General features: G+C 34.8%; 1 protein-coding gene across 1 annotated transcript in view; it reads left to right on the top strand.

The window, feature by feature from the left end:
- Positions 1-14,181: 14,181 nt before the first annotated feature.
- Positions 14,182-17,008, top strand: part of sla1a (Src like adaptor 1a) — a 7,245-nt gene continuing 4,418 nt past the window's right edge. Inside the window, exons 1-4 of the mRNA XM_083523915.1 lie at positions 14,182-14,340; positions 15,041-15,128; positions 16,780-16,879; positions 17,000-17,008. The exon at positions 17,000-17,008 is cut by the window's right edge and continues 78 nt beyond it. Of these exons, the coding sequence (XP_083380041.1) occupies positions 15,056-15,128; positions 16,780-16,879; positions 17,000-17,008 (182 nt within the window). The 5' untranslated portion in view covers positions 14,182-14,340; positions 15,041-15,055. The remainder of the gene's footprint in view (positions 14,341-15,040; positions 15,129-16,779; positions 16,880-16,999) is intronic.

The following is a 17,008-nucleotide window of genomic DNA, read 5'->3' as shown; positions in this document are numbered from 1 at the left end:
ATTTGCAGCTGTATCATACAAATAAATAGTTTAGAAATCATACATTGTGATTTCTGGATTTTTTTTTTAGATTATGTTTCTCACAGTGGACATGCACCTACGATGACAATTTCAGACCCCTCCATGATTTCTAAGTGGGAGAACTTGCAAAATAGCAGGGTGTTCAAATACTTATTTTCCTCACTGTAGAAGTCCTAAAGAGGCCATTCATTTTTATATTGATATTTTCTCATGATGAAAATTAATAATTTTATGATCTTGACATAGCAAAGGTTGTTATCTCTTTATCACAACTTCATTTTCTCATGATATCATAAAAACGTTCTCATTATTACAACATAGTTGTCTCGTTATCTCATCATAAAAAACTATTTTTCTCACACCGAAAATGTCGGCAAGAAAATCTCACCTTGTGAATACATCATCCAAATATGGACAAATGCGACTATCCATGATGCTGCCTAAAGACCATGCTCTTAGGCCGAATACAGATAAAAATTAAGTCACATATTTGTCCATGTCCATGTTGATATTAAAAACTTGAAAAGTATTAAATTTAGGTACATTTAGAACATGTTTGATTAAGTTGCAATTAATAACGAGTTAATGTAATAATGCATGGCCTTTTAGGACTTCTATAGATATGTGTAGGAAGCATAATTCATTAATTCTGTCATTAATTTGCATGTTGTTCAGTGTAGACATGCACAAAACACTGAACACAATACAATATCTAGATAGCTACAATTTTTCACATTACACACAATAGATGTATATGTCAGATGTAAAGGGAAGCTATGAAGCACTTCATCTCTAACGTACTTGAGCAGGAAGTGGTAGAAAAAGTGTTTCCTTTCCAGAGCATGGACTTTACAGAGAGCATTCTAGACTTTCCTCTTTCAGACTGATGTGTATTTTTAAAGCTCCTCACCTTTCCTCGAGCTTATTGCAAAAACGTTGATACATTGATATACACAAGGCAAAGGATTAAAGCTTCTGTAAACACACTTTTGGAAAGTCTAAATACATCTTGAGTGTGTGTGAGAAATATCCTAATCTCATGATCAGTTAAATAGATATCAATCAGTGTTTAACTTATCAATATCGTTCTATAAATAGCAGTGGTGGACGAAGTACACAAACTGTGTACTTGAGTTAAAGTAGAGATACAATTAGTAAAATGTGACTCCAGTAAAAGTAAAAGTGTCCCTTTAAACTTTCACTTGTGTAAAAGTACAAAATGATTTGTTTTTAAATGTACTTAAGTATCCAAAATACTATGATTTATTATGGCTATAGTGTTCCTATTATCATTTTTGTCACTTTTACTTGATAGTAATATTTTACCAAGTGTGTCTCTACTTTACATGGTTTGTGTACTTCATCCACCACTGTTAATTTTCCATCACTGGAATATTAACTGAGAGTAAGTAATTGAAGCTGAAAAATATTGTTTTGTTCTTGGCAAAGGAACGTTGATGCTTGAACATCGTGGTGTTCTTTATCATTGTGAAACTTATCCCACCATATGTTTCAAATATAGAATGATGCAAGACGGCCAAAAACAACAAAAAAAGGAATGATTACACAAATATTACATCATTCAGTGTGCTTACAGCAACTAGTTATCTTGAAGAGATATTAGCTGTTGCACCATGGCCAGACAATCCACATTCATCAAACCAGAGCATCCAGAAAATATATGTAAATATAATGAGAATTTACCTCATAATGGGGAAAATTTTATTTTCTGAGGAAAAACAATACATTAATAATAATACAAAATAAAATAAAGACGTTGGTATTAGTAATAACAACTCAGTAACTTCTTTGGAAAACAAAAGACGTCTCTAAACTTCAGACAGACACACTGATTTATTGAGGTTGTTTACAGTTTTTCTCAGTTGCTTTGGAGCGCTTCTCAGATCGAAAATTACATTCTCAAAACTACATGTTCAACCTGTAGTCATTGTGCTTATCAAAGGAACATTTCTTGTTGCTTTGATCAAATTGCGATTGTGAATCATTGAATTGATTGTGTACAAGTGTTTGTTGTTTTCTACATTATCAGTTGTTTATGTTCATATTGATCAAAATATATTATACTGGTTTCACCTGAAGAGTTTTAACCCCCAAAACATCTCAGCAACAGTTCATTGTATATGTCATTGAATGTAAAATGGTTAAACCAGTTGTCATCGTCTGTCATCTAAAATTTCTATTTAACTTTTATTTGTAAATGTGTTGAATTGATGAAATGTGCAGATGAATCTTGAATGTCACTAATGAAGGCGAGTGAACGACATCAGATCAACCGATAATCAACTCGTTCTCTAAAACAGGTCGAAGGTGAATCTCGTGAACCTTCAGTTAAAGAGTGAATACAGACAGAGAAAAACACAGAGTTATACATTCTGATAATGGATCAACAACTAAGAAAGAAACGAACACTTATAGTACAGTAAAAGTGTGAATCCTGTTCGGTCTTTTACAATCAATATAAATCAAATATCCAAACAAATCAATAAACTTGTTATTCTGAAATTCATAGATGCCAAACAGAAGTGAGTAACATTTTGTGCATTTTCAGTCTCTGTGATCCAAACCATAGTTTGTATCAAGAAATACTGAAACTGTGCAGCATCATACTGACAACATGACTAAACATTCTGATGATTTTGTTTGTGAACAATAACGAAGGGACTTGTTATTCTGATGAGAAGGAAATGTTCATTGACACAAATACTTACTTTTGAGAGATGAACTGAGGATTTTGAGAAAAGTTTAGGCTTTTGCAAGAAATCCAATGTATTGTGATGTTTATTACGGATGATTCAAGAAACGCTCCAAATCAACTGAGAAAAACTGTAAGATAAATTTTCTTTTAAATGTGTGAGTTAATTTAAAGCCAGATTCGCTCATATCTTCCTTATCTTTCTTTTTTTTTAGTTATGGCAAATTTCTTTCCCTGCTGAACCATGTGTGGGCTAAAAGCAGGCAATAAATCAGCCGCTTTGACACAACCCTAGTGAAGGTTTCCCAGAAGTCTGACGCTTCCACAAATGCGCTGCATATTCAACATCCACTGCACTTAATGCATACGGATGCATTTATTATTAAAATAATAGACAAAGAACAGCTGTAAATTGCTCTCTGAAATGTTTAAAACACTACTTATAACCTCTAACAATGTTTCTCAGAAGTAACCAACATTTCGAAACTGTTTTATCAGTTGAGGAGGGGAAGTAAAAATATTATGCTGCCATACATGGAGATTTTAGTGAAATTTTTACATTCCAAGGGGCTTCGGAGACAAGCAATAATGTCAGCAGTAGATCTAATCCAGCATTTCTCAAATTTTCCTGCAAGCAAATGTGTCACTTCAGTCGAATTCTAGTGTACCACTTAACTTTAAAAATGCTTCTTATTGGATAAGAAGGCGAGAGTTTCAACTTTTTCCCATTTTTATCTGTGTGTACTGGTGGCTCAGTGGTTAAAGCTTTGTTTTATTCATCAGAAGGCTAGAAGTTTTAGCGTCGCACTGACAAGCCGTTAACCCTCGGTGCTCCAGGAGGGACATATCATGTCTTGACCCTGTGCTCTGACCCCCAGTTTCCAAGCATAGTGGTATATGCTGAGAAAAAAAAAAATATTTTAATGTGTACACTCTACATACTTGGCTACAAGTTGGTATGCAAAATAATGATAAAAGTTACAGTTAAAATACACTATTTTGCCTATTTGAACATCACATTTCACATTTAGTGCTAATTTCCTTTTACCACTTACTCCAATCTTCTGGGAAGATGTTCCACTAGGTTTTGGAGTGTTCTTGTGGAAATTTGTGCTCATTCAGACACAAGGGTGTTAGTAAAGCCAGGTACTGATGTAGGTGATGTGAGGAGGGGTGACTGAGGTGAAGTCAGTGTTGCAATTCTACCCAAAGGTGTTCAGTAGGGTTGAGGTCAAAGGTTTATAACAGGAGATCTTCCATTCGAACCCCTGCTACTGTCCTACCTACTGTCATGCTGGAACAGGTTTGGGTCTCCTAGTTCAAGTGAAGGGAAAATTTCATGCTACTGCATCCACAGACACCTTAAACAGTTATGTGCCTTTAGCTTTGCGATAACTGGGAAAAAACCACACATGGCTGGGAAAATCAGGTGCCCGAATACTTTTGTCCATATAGTGTATATAGTTATTATGCTGTACACACAATGCCATTATATCCGAACACGTGTGTGGGGAATTGTGCTGATCGGGAAAAAAATAATCATTATTCTATCACGAATCTAAAGAAATAAGTAATTCCAGAATCTAATGGGAGCACAGTCATTGATGTTGACAGTTCCTTTAGAAAGAAATAGTGCAGAGATATTTTTTCCTGAAATGTTCACTGTTTATGCAATAATTCATGAAGAAGCACAAGAAAATAGGTTTCACATCCTGATGTACTCACTCAGCATGTAAAAGTATAAGACAATCTGTGGGTTTTTTGGTATATTATTCCAGCAAGGCCTTTAGAATCACCGACTTACATTTAAATATATTTTTTCCATGGATAGGTATTACATTCTTTCTAATAATTAAGTCTTTTAATTTCATAGCTTTTCTAAAACTGCTTTCTGTAGTGTATGCTTATGTTAAAGATTCTATCTAATATTATTTCAGCCATCACATGTTCCCGGGCTCAAAGAAATCTGCCTTGAGGCCTAACAAATCAATTACCGAACGGGTTCAGGTGTACCAATGAAACTCTTTATATTAAATCAGATGCGCTCCCACTGAATCGGGCCGCACCACATCATAAATATGGATGAGGTTCCTCTGACGTTTGACCTGCCGCTCACTCGGACTGTCTACAGGAAATGCAAATTATTCGTCATGCTGAAAACAACCGGGCATGAAAACACACACTTCACCTGTGTTCTGAGCTGCACGGCATCGGGAGAAAAGCTTTACTGATGGTGATTGTGGGAGAGCGTATAAATGCGGGAAGAAGGAACGCCACAACAGGTCAGGTGTAAAGGCTTCACAGCCACTTTTATTTAGACTTTCGTGTCTGTCTGTTTAGTGTCTCATGCAGCACGTCTTCTGGCACACACTTCTCCCACACACACCCTCTCCTCCTTAAATGCACCCTCCGATCACTGGAAAAGAGAGAACACTCATTAGGTCACATTAACTTCAGGTGAGGCAATCCCCTGCCTACCTGCTCCCAGCCCCACCCTCCATTTACAAATTGATGCTCGGCCACGCCCCCGCTGCCACAGTGATTTTTAAACGCACGACGATGCCAAAATATAAACTCTCGAGAGAAATAGTTGTGAAAGGAAGGAGGAAGACAGTGAACAATGACGTTCTTGGTAGGCTACTGTTTAGATACAAGTGTAACCGACACTGTCTTTCATTAAAGCCTGTGTAAAGTTCATTAGTTTCAGTGTAGACACCTGCGGCTTATAGACAGGTGCGGCGTATGTTCAAAATAAAAATCTTGTAAAATTCAGTGGGTGTGGCTTATATATGGGTGCGCTTAATAGTACAGAAATTACGGTATGTGGGTGCCTGTAGCTTTAAATGCATGAGAATTAATCTGTAGCTTTAACCAATCAGATTTTTATGTTGGAGGTACCATTGCTATCTAGCAGGCAAACAATAACTGGTCAGAGTTGTCAGAGCTCAAACGCAGCATCTATAGCAAACTGCACAAGCTCAAATATATTCGTGTGGATTTAATAGCTGTTTTTTGATTTCACAATGACTGACAGAGGAGAAGAAATGTATTTGGACTCAGATACACACATTTTACAAGCTTAATATCGATACTTCTGTTAGAGACAATATATGTGGTGTAGCTGTGGCTACAGTGAAAGGAGACTTGTTAAATTGTGTTCATTGGATTTCTTGCTTCAGTAATGGCATTCATTCTCGCAGAATGAGTTTCCTGTCTGTGATGTAGCGCTCTTTATACTACATTCCTCGTTAATATTGAAGGTTTATTTAGCAGTGGCAACATAATGATGGTATTAAGGTGGATTAATTCAGGTACAACACAACTAAAGGCCTGGGGGGGTGAAATGCATGATCCACCACTGGTTAGACAAGTATTAATGTCTGGTGTGTATTTACATCTACAGACTTACATGAGTTATTTGAGCTTCTAAGAATAAAAAAAATACTTTCAGTGAAAGAAGGCTGAACTGTTTTTGTTAGAAAAGATCTTAATTGTAGATCAAGTGGACCAAGGACAATCAGCAGGTAATAGCTAGGGGTATAAAGATAAGAACTTTAGATTCAATGCCACTGTGAAGCAGCTCATTATGGGCTGGTCTCTGACTGTAATGTTTGGTTTGGTAGCGTTATACAGTGCCATTACAGACTAAAGAGAGGCTGTGAGAACACACAGGTGCTTTATTCTGCAATAATCAGCACTTTTAATGGCCAAATCCCTCCCTACTGTTTACTTCACTCTCACTAAATGGAATACGTCTCTCTGGGACATTTTCAGGAACATCATGTTGAATAACTGCATTAAACTGAAAGGTCTCTGGAGAGTGGTTGTTTTCTCAAATAGAAAAAGGGAAAGTTTGAAAGCAAATAGAGAAAGTACTTGATGTTCTGCACTAAAGACAGCAGCCCTGCTTCTGAAACACAAATAAATGAAACACTTTTTGGTAACACTTTATGTAAAGGAAGTTGAGACATGGCCTAGCCTACCCAGGAGTCTTTTAGTATGTTGATATAAATGGGGTAATATACAGAAATTAGCTACATTAATTTTTAAATACATGTAAAAATTGTTCACTATCATCATTGTAAGATCGAAAAATCGTAAGTCAAACCATCATAACTCAGGGACTACCTGTACTCACATTCATTCATGTTCATAAACTTTAGTTCTGCAGGCAGTTCCTTTGACTTTCTATAGAGAGGTGTGTGCCTTTCCAAATCATGTCCAATCAATAGACTTACACACATGGACTCCAGTCAAGGGGTAGAAACATCTCAGTGACAATCAAGAGAAATTAGTTGCACCTGAGATCCTCTTCAAGTTTTTTTGCAAAGGGTCCAAATATTTACGTACAAGTGATATTTTATTTTTTGATTATTTTTAAAAATGTAAAGACGATACTAGTATTAGGCTGCAACATAATCAAATTGAACAATGTGAAGGGGTTCTGAATGTATTGTACCTACATAACCATTTAAAATCTTTGATTCCAGGTGCTACTTGCTAATTCTGATGCCAACTCATTTTGGAACTCAGTCTATTTATGATATGTCAAGGGTACAAGGGTACATGCATTGACAATATCTGTATTTGCCCCTATATCTCTGTACCATATTTACTCTTCAAAATCACAATTTACTGTATATAAATCACAATTTACTGTATATAAACTAATCTGACCAGACCAAGAAGCTACTAAGGATGCTGTACATGAATTGCTCAACAACACACATTTGCATCAAACTGAATATCTGACCACTTTCTCACATCCACATGAAAGTAAATACCACCCACTTTGTTGCACTATAGTTTTGTTGCACCTCACGGAACTCACCGTTAGTGTCTTTTTGGGATGACGAAAAATGAGTACTCTACCGATTTTGAGTCCATTTTGAACACATAATGTGTTCATTCTCAATGATGTGTTTGTCATTTGTTCAGGTTCCAAACAAAACTATTCAGAAAAAACCCCAAAAAGAACTAAAAGTCTTCTCTCCTGGTCAGATTTGGTCACTTTCATACAGTACCCTGTGTTTATCTTCATATTTCCTTCTGAAGTATTACTGTAATACATATTGAATGTTTGTAATCGCATAATACGTTTATTGTATATTTTTATATTTACATATTCATATTAGCTTTATTGCTATTTGCACTTCTGGTTAGATGCTAACAGCATTTCATTGTACTCAGTACAATGACAATAAAGTAGAATCTAATCTAATCTAATGAAATTTGCAGCCAATTTAGGCTTAATGTATCTTAAAGGCAGAGAGAAAATATACATAATTCTATCATTATGGTGTTGTTCAAACTAATTGGCGATAAAATAAATAGATATAACTTTTGATGTAAAATGTATTTATATTTGTCAGGAGCCATAACGCTTAAATCTAAGCCAAATCATTAAATGAATGTGAGCTAGTGTCTGTCTCTAGACTCGAACTGTCTCACACTGACCTCAAAATGTATTAAAATAGTCTTTATGAGAAACAATTGGTCACTTTTTTATAAATGTAGGTCTATGTAGGTTTATCAGTAGCTACGGATAACTTAGGCCTGGAAGAAGTTGTATCACATCGACCAATATTTCCTTTTCAATTGAAAACACAAATATAAAAAGAAAGGGAAACTTTTTAAATATTTATTAATGACTGAAGTCATTAAGCCTGGCTGAAACAGCTCAGTTGTGCCTTGTGGTCTCTGTCCTACAGTCTATTCTGTGTGGCATCTCACTGTGTAGTGGGTTAACACAGCTGCATATGGCAGTTTGCTCAGTGACACAATCGGCCTGCGTGTGTAAAAGTTTCCACTGAGGTCTGGGTGAGCGACGCTACGCTACAGAGCTGATCTTTACTCCAGCTATGTGGTCAGTCCAGACTATAAACAAGGCCGGGTCTGTCTTACATGCGCCTATTGCACATACAAAACTAAAGTGCAAATAGCATTAATTAATATTTAAGTAATTAAGTAAAAATGAGACAATGTTCCTCCAGAATCCTGGTGCTACACTAAACAACATAGAGCTACAACACACAACATAAAGCTACATAACATAAAGCTACATAACATAAAGATACATAAAGTGCAACAAGTGCAACCGAGTGCAAACAGTGCAGACGAAAAACAGTACAGACAGACGGTACAGACAGACAGACAGACAGACGGTACAGACAGACAGACAGACACCAGACAGTGTGGGACAATACACATAACACATGACAGCACCGACCAGTAAAGCTACTGTATACTCTGAATATACAGTACTGACAGAAATTTGTAACAGCGTGCTTATTATATTTGCAGACTTTGAATTTGAAGACTAAAACAGAGCAATGGTGCAAATAAAATCAACAAAAAATGTATTTAGTGAAATGTTTACTGAGTGCATAAGCTGAACTGTCTTCTTTTTTAAACAAAGCCCAATCTTCCATTAGAAAAGCCGTAAAAATGCTCTAAATAATATTTAATCAATGTTAGGAAAGCATTTGGAAAATTCCTTAAGTAAACCTTTCTGATAAAAAAATAAAAAAATAAATAAAAAGTTAGACAGCATTAATTCATGTGTCTGTTTTTTTTCTGGTCTGATGATTACACTGCAGATGAAACTCTTCATTCTTATCATACAGTTTCATCATTACAGTTTCCATACCGATAACGCACAGGCTTTGAGTGAGAAAAAAAATCCACCAATCAACATAGTGAGAAGAATTGAAGTAACTTCACCTGCTTTTTTTCTTTTCGCAATATTACACATAAGTACCATTACTAGAAAATAAAGTTTCACGCTAATATTTTACAATAGATTTCGATGTTTATCCAGGAACGAACCTGTCTTTCAAGTTCTTCTAAACTATTATTGGTTTCTCGATCACTTGCTAATGAAATTCTGTGAAAACCATTGTGTCTTCCTGTTGGTCAGAGCTGAGACCATAAATAAATGTATTGCATGCTGCCATTAACATCCACAGGAAGGAGTTGCACACAAGAGCTACAAAAGAGGGGGGAAGTGAACTTTCGAAACTTTTTTTTCTCATTTAGCTGAATACACTTTAAGATACATAATAACAGCAACGGTAAAAAAATATACATATATTTATATTTTATGAAGGCAGACAGGAAAGAAAATTCTAGAATGTAGTACTGTTGCGGCTTTTGCTAATTGATGAATTAGTCGTAGTGTCTTTATAGAGGTACCTGTGTTTTACTTGTACATAAATCATCTACTACTGTGTTTTTCCGGCTATAAGCCCTAGCATGATTTTTGAAGGCGCTTCTAAAATAAGCTTATATGCTCCTGAGGTTCCAGTGACCACTGTTCCTGCCTCGCTTTTCTCCTTGGATCTTCCCACTTCGTCCAGGTCTGCCTCTGGATAGTGTTCTCTTCGACTGGAGGACACTCTGTGCAGCTTGGGACGGTTTCTCATCAACGCCTTGGGTGGTTCCATAAACTTGAGGAGTAAGAATGGTAGCTTTGAGGATGGATTTGGACTGTAGTTAATGTCAACAGTCTCCTACATTGACTTAGGACTAAAGTTTGCTTCTGATCATCATCACTGTAACCCGCAACATCGTATATCTGCTACAAATGGACATTCGGTGCAACCCAGATGAGGATGGGTTCCCTCTTGAGTCTGGTTCCTCTCAAGATTTCATCCTTATGCCATCTCGGGGAGTTTTTCCTGGCCACAGTCGCCACCGGCTCGCTCATCAGGGACAAACTTACATTTATAAAGAACATCTTGTACATTTTTATCCCCACATTATCTGTGTAAAGCTGCTTTGAGACAATGTTCATTGTTAAAAGCGCAATACAAATGAAAACGAATTGAATTGAATTGAATTAGGCTCTACCCCAAAAATAAGCCCTAGTTAAGATCTTCAGCCGGCATTTACGCTAGCACGATAGGTTTGTTGCAACACACGAAAATGTATTGAATTATACAATATTAATATTAAGATAATATAATTATACTAATTATAGTATTATAATACTAATATTATAATACTATAATTAGTATAGTATAGAATTATAGTATAATATTAATATATAATAGTGATAGTAATATAATATTTATATAATATCGGTAATATAAATTATAATTAGTAAAAATACTGTAAGTATTTGTAAATACCCAAGCGGGTACCTTTGTATAAGACGTACGGTAAACAGATGGCCAATCAGAGTACATGTTGTATAAGGTTGTGTCTAGATAAAATGTTGTACATTAAAATATAAGACTAGCTTTTTTAATTCATTATTTTAGTGCAAATAATCGAAAGTGTTATAATAAATGGTCAAAATCTTTAGTATAAATATGATTGCATATGAAAATACATTCCTGTATAACATTCATTTATCTTTATTGATTGTTTTATCCTGGTCAGGGTGGCGATTGTCCTGGGAGCAGTGGACATGAGGCAGAAATACAGCTCGGTTACCAGTCAAATTCCTGGCATGTTATTGGGAGGTGATGGGAAACTACTGATATATTATATACGATTTATTGTACTTCTGTTTGAAAGATAGAAAACATACTTGTTAAGTGCATTACAGTACAGTGAAATTCTTTCTTGGCATATCCCCGTGATGTTAGGAAGCTGGAGTCAGAGTTCAGGCTCGGCCATGCCACCCTGTTTTCCATTCCATGAGGATTATAACATTGTGATCTAAATAAATATAAGAATAAATCATCATGAAAAAAAGATCAAAAGCGACAAAATAGTTTCCTTGGAAAAGAGGGATGATTAAAATGCATCTATTGTTTAAACAAATCGTCCTGAAAGCGTGTAATATTCAACACTAATGTCAGGCTTCAGGGTCTCAGAGGGGAAAATACCTTTACAACTACTACAACACAACCGAACAGAACATGATGTCATGCTAGAAGACAGTTATCAAGCTAAAAACACAATGCTTGCCGGTGAACTCGCAGACATTTCAAAGATGTTCAAAGTAACCACAAGGCAGCACTTCATTATGGTCTACTTTTGAAGTGTGCACCACAGACATGACAGCAAAGTTAAAAAAAAAATTAATTAAACAACAAATCAGAAATAGAAAAAAAAGAGCTTGTGCTAAGACTTATACACCATGGCTGTAGAATAGAAATGCAGTATAACAGAGTGCTGATTCACAGAAAGGAATCTCATGCGGTTTGTGAGCACTGACAAGTGAGTCCTCTGATCATCCAATCAAAGGACATGAAAGTGCCGATGTTATCATACGCCTGAGTGTCGAAATCTGATTGGTTAAAGTGACAGTTTCTTTGTAGTGTATTTGAAGCCACAGGTGCCCACATTGTCGATTCTGAAGGCCTTAAGTCAGATTTCTTTAACCCTAAAATATGATTGGTTTAAAATTCTTGCATAAACACAACTAAGAAAAAAGCTATGAAATAAAGAGAATAGACTATTGAAAAGAATTGAATACATATTCATGAAAAAAATATATTAACATGTATCTTATACTTTTATTATTAATTTACTGTAGTTATTGCTTCTGAATCATTTATTTAAGTGAGTGATTATGTTTGAATGAAAATAACTGAAAAAAAAGGATTCATCTTTTTTTTTTTTTTACTTGTTTCTGTCATTTTATTAATGTATCACATCTAATGAATTCCTCCAGGCATTCATTTCCTGCTGGCTTTTTGCGCTCTCTCTCTCTCTCTCTCTCTCTCTCTCTCTCTCTCTCTCTCTCTCTCTCTCTCTCTCTCTCTCTATCCAATCAAATGATATGCCCACGTTATCGTACCCCTGCTAGATGGCCCAGGTGTCATCAACTCGGAATCGAATTGGTTTCCTCCCTCATGGTTTTGAAGCTACAGGTGCCCACACTGTTGAATCTGAAGGCCTTCAGGCAGATTTTATTTACCCTGGCAACAGATTATGGCTGAAATATGATTCGATAGAAAGTCTAACATGAAATGCGGCTAAGGGAAAAGATATGAAATGAAGAGACCCAACTATTGGGAATAATTTAATTCAAATTCATGGAAAAAATACTTAAGAAACGTACTGTAAGTCAGTGATTCTGCTAGGCTTTAGGCCAGCAGAGACAGCCTTGTTTTAACTGATGATCTACCACTGATTCCTTAAAAGAAGCAAATCAGTCTATGGAGTAAGACTTTTTGCATGAAACGAGTAAATATGTCTAGGCTAAACAATTTTATAATGGTCTTATAATGGACTTATATTTTTATACAGTACACTGTGATAAATACTTTTTTATCTTCTCTGGCTATATCTTGTTTTTTAGTCGGGTGCTAACTACCAACAGGTAAGTAAGTCTACTACATGAGAGTTATCTACTGGAGTAGGTCATAAGGGTTTATTTTTTTGCCTATGCCAAATACGATGCTTATACAATGATCTCATCAGATCTGTTGTATTCGCATACACACCCATATACTATGCGTGAATATCTAAAGGGAACTTATTGGCAGAACATATAATAGCAAGCACAAAATGTTCCAGAGAATAAATTAGTTCATTCATTTCTACCCTTTCTTTTTCCTAGATATTTATTTATTTATTTATTTATTTATTTATTTATTTATTTATTTATTTACTTTGCCACGTTGCTGATATGCAGTTCTATTATTTCAGAGAGAGAGAAAATATGAATAGCTATACAATTTTTACAATCATTGACATGAATATTTATTTGATTAAATAAGCATTTGTTTCCCCCTTTTCATTGTTTTGCTTAAAAATTATTATTTTTGTAAATTATGATTTAAAAAGTACCATGTCAGCTGATCCTGGGTTAAATTAACTCTAATATTTTAAAATTAAGACCTTACAAATGCATTAATTAAATCAAAATATAAAATGTAAATATTCTATTACTGATATTCATTTGGTCACAGTGGCACAAGTTTAGCACACTTGAAAAAAAAAAAAAGAAGGGAAAAAAAACGCTTTAAACACTGTTATTGGTGTAAGTGCTGGCTCACACTTCCTGTCCTTTAAAGCCATTTGCATCTATTCTGGTCACACAAGTTCACACATAGGCACACATATAGGAACACTCATATGTATATATGTATGATCATCATGTATATTAGATTAGATTAGATTCAACTTTATTGTCATTAAACATGTACAAGTACAAGGCAATGAAATTCAGTTAATGTTAATCTAATGTAAAGTCAATCTAATGTATAATCATCATGTATTTATGTACACATATACATACACACACGTGTGTAAAAAAAAATTATGTACTTTATATACTTTTTTTGTTATAATGACTGGTTGGAACAATCAACAGCAAAGCACAGCCATGAAAAAAGGAAATGGAATAATCACACCATTTGAAGCACATGTCTAATGCAAGAACATGGTCAGTGGTTGTGTGCTTTTGCCTTCCTCATTTTAGTAGAAGAAGTCTTTAGACAGAGGCAGCGTTCTCACTTTTACACTCAAACCCAAAACAGTGAAGTGTCAGTGCATGACTGCAGCGTCACTGTAGCAGGTCTCTCTGCACAGCTCTACTAAAACACAGCGGTGTGCTTTCCTCTGCCATTGACAAACCATGACTCCGTCATAGCCCTCTCCTGTAATGGGAATGGAAACACATTAGTTCAAGGAGTGAAATAAAGGTGAGTTTTGTTTAATTTGAACTTTTAACCAACCCCTCCACTTTTCTGGCACTTTCTACCTCTTATATACTGTCATTTGCACTACCATGCACTCACACACTTTATGTACATTACTGATCTGTATCCCTATTTATTACCCACACTGTTTATACTGTCTCACATTGTCTGTATTGTCTTGTATTGTCTTGTATAGTCTGTTTTTGTCTTGTTTTGTTATGTATAGGTTTTATTTAGGTCTGTACTTTTAAAAGTCACAAACAGCTGGAACCAAATTCCTTGTGTGTGTCAACACACTTGGCCAATAAACCTGATTCTGATTCTGATTAACACACAGAAACCTCTACATGACTTTACTGACATATATTTTGTATATTTGTCTATATAAATATAGCCAGCAGGATCTACCAAAGGGTTGCTTTCTCTTCGCTGCGTTCTATTAATCAGCGTTTTGGTAAACCTTCCTCTCACACATTATGTTTGCAAATTGTTGTCCAGTGGAAACTTTTTGATAGTGTTCTGATAGGCTCCCCACAACTTCCCCATCCTGCTCAGTATGTCTTGCTGGAGATAACTCTTTAGCCACTTTGAGGAAGTTGTAAAATTGAAAGCACAGCCATAACAGCTGCATGATTTTAACACTGCTCTGCTAATGCAATTTAAACACAATAAATGTGTATAATAAATCTGTGTGCCATTATAGCTTTCCACTGCCATCATGGGAAATGTAATAAAAGGCCAAGTAACTGAGAATCGCAATGCAACGAACCGCACTGACGCCTCGTTGAAAGGTAGGTTTTTTTATCATTTCTGTTGAATCAGATAACTCAAAAAAAGCTCAGATTTTCCTCACAGTTTGACTGAGTTGGTAATTGTGTATGAGAGTTTATTAAAAAAAAAAATTATATATACTCACTATAGTTATATCTTTTATTCTGACTGTGCATGGATAGCATTCATTATGGCACATGAGCTCCAGTTGACATAAGATCTTCCTGAATCGTCCGAATCGTACAGAAATATTCAACAATGATATTTTCAAAAGGCAAATTTTTAAACATATAATTAATGAAACTGTATATCAACATAGTTACATGACAGCCATTTTTCGATTATGTCATGATAAACTTTATAATCTATTGCACCTCTGGTAAACTCAAGCCAAAACTCAATATCATTTGACATCTGAGAAAATAAATAACTCTATATTAACCCTCATAAGGTCTTCGTTTCCTGTTTACAAATCTGGTCTTTGGGGTCTATATGACCCCAACAATTGATAGAGAAATTATACAAAAAATATACATTTGTAATTATACAAATAATATATATATTTTTTTTGTTTACTTCTCATCTATTCATTAATGCTGTGTTTTGGGAGATATGAAGTACTTTTGTACCTATTTACCACACAATTCCTCAACTACACCATAAGCTTGCATATGAATATTAATTTTTTAGGAAAAAATCATTTAAATGATGATCTAAATTTTCTGATTTATGCTGGATTTATAGATTTTTTTTTTTTGACAAATGAAGAAAAAATATTGAGTTTTTTTCACATTTCCCATTCATTTCAATGTGGGGTCATATTGACCCCGAAGACCAGAAGTGTAAAAAAATGTTTTACATACCTTCAGAACAACCGAATCAAGCCCAGTTTTTTTTGTGTGTGTATAGATAGATTATGTAGGAAAAGTCACCAAATATTATTCCACTCAGATGAAGGGAACCCTTTTTTTTAATCAAGGAAAAGTCGATTGGGGTCATATAGTATTATTATTATTATTATTATTAATATTAATATATTATTATTATTATTATTATTATTATTAATATTATTATTATTATTATAAGATAGTAATAAATTATTGATTTAAAGTGAAAAAAAAGCCACCTCTCATCACAGGGTTGTTACAATGCTTTAGATTTTCATAAGGGAACACATCAATTTTACAATGAAGAGAATTTATTGTTGAACTTCATTGTTGAAGTATAAATATCAAGTGTACACATGGAAGTGTTCTTTTATAGCAACATGGTGGTGTGATGTGGCCTGCCATGAACTGAAATTACTGTTAACACCCAAAATATTATTTTCCTAAAACAGCACACTCACAAGTATACGCTTTGCTTGTAAGATTTCATTAATAGATCTGCTGCATCCATGATACTTCAACAATCAAGTTCTGCATGGTTTATTGTTGATCTTTTTGCCAACAATTAACATTTTTTTTAAGTTTATTTTTAGACTTATGTGGTTATGTGGTGTGTCCCTCAAAGTCTGTGAACAAAGACAATGACAACTGTTATAGATAACAATAAGCTATAATTAGTCAAATAATATATATATATATATATATATATATATATATATATATATATATATATATATATATATATATGATCTGTGCTGTTTTGTGTGTGTTTCTGATCTCTCAGTTACAGATGATGAGACTTTGGTGGTCATTTCTGACTACCCACGCCGAGACATAAGCGAGCCAATGTTTAGAATCGGCGAGAAACTCAAAGTTCTGGCTCAGTGAGTACCTTTTTTATTCTACCTCATTTGAATTTCATTTCATGAAAAGTTCAAATGTTTCTGACATCAGTAGATTCATTGAGATCAAACTAGTTTTCCTTACTGACATGTCACGTGCAGGGAAGCCTG

Source organism: Silurus aristotelis (assembly GCF_946808225.1).
Source record: "Silurus aristotelis genome assembly, chromosome: 21".
NCBI lineage: Eukaryota > Metazoa > Chordata > Actinopteri > Siluriformes > Siluridae > Silurus > Silurus aristotelis.
The sequence above is the reverse complement of the archived record's forward strand: the minus strand, read 5'-3'. Positions and strand labels throughout refer to the sequence as shown.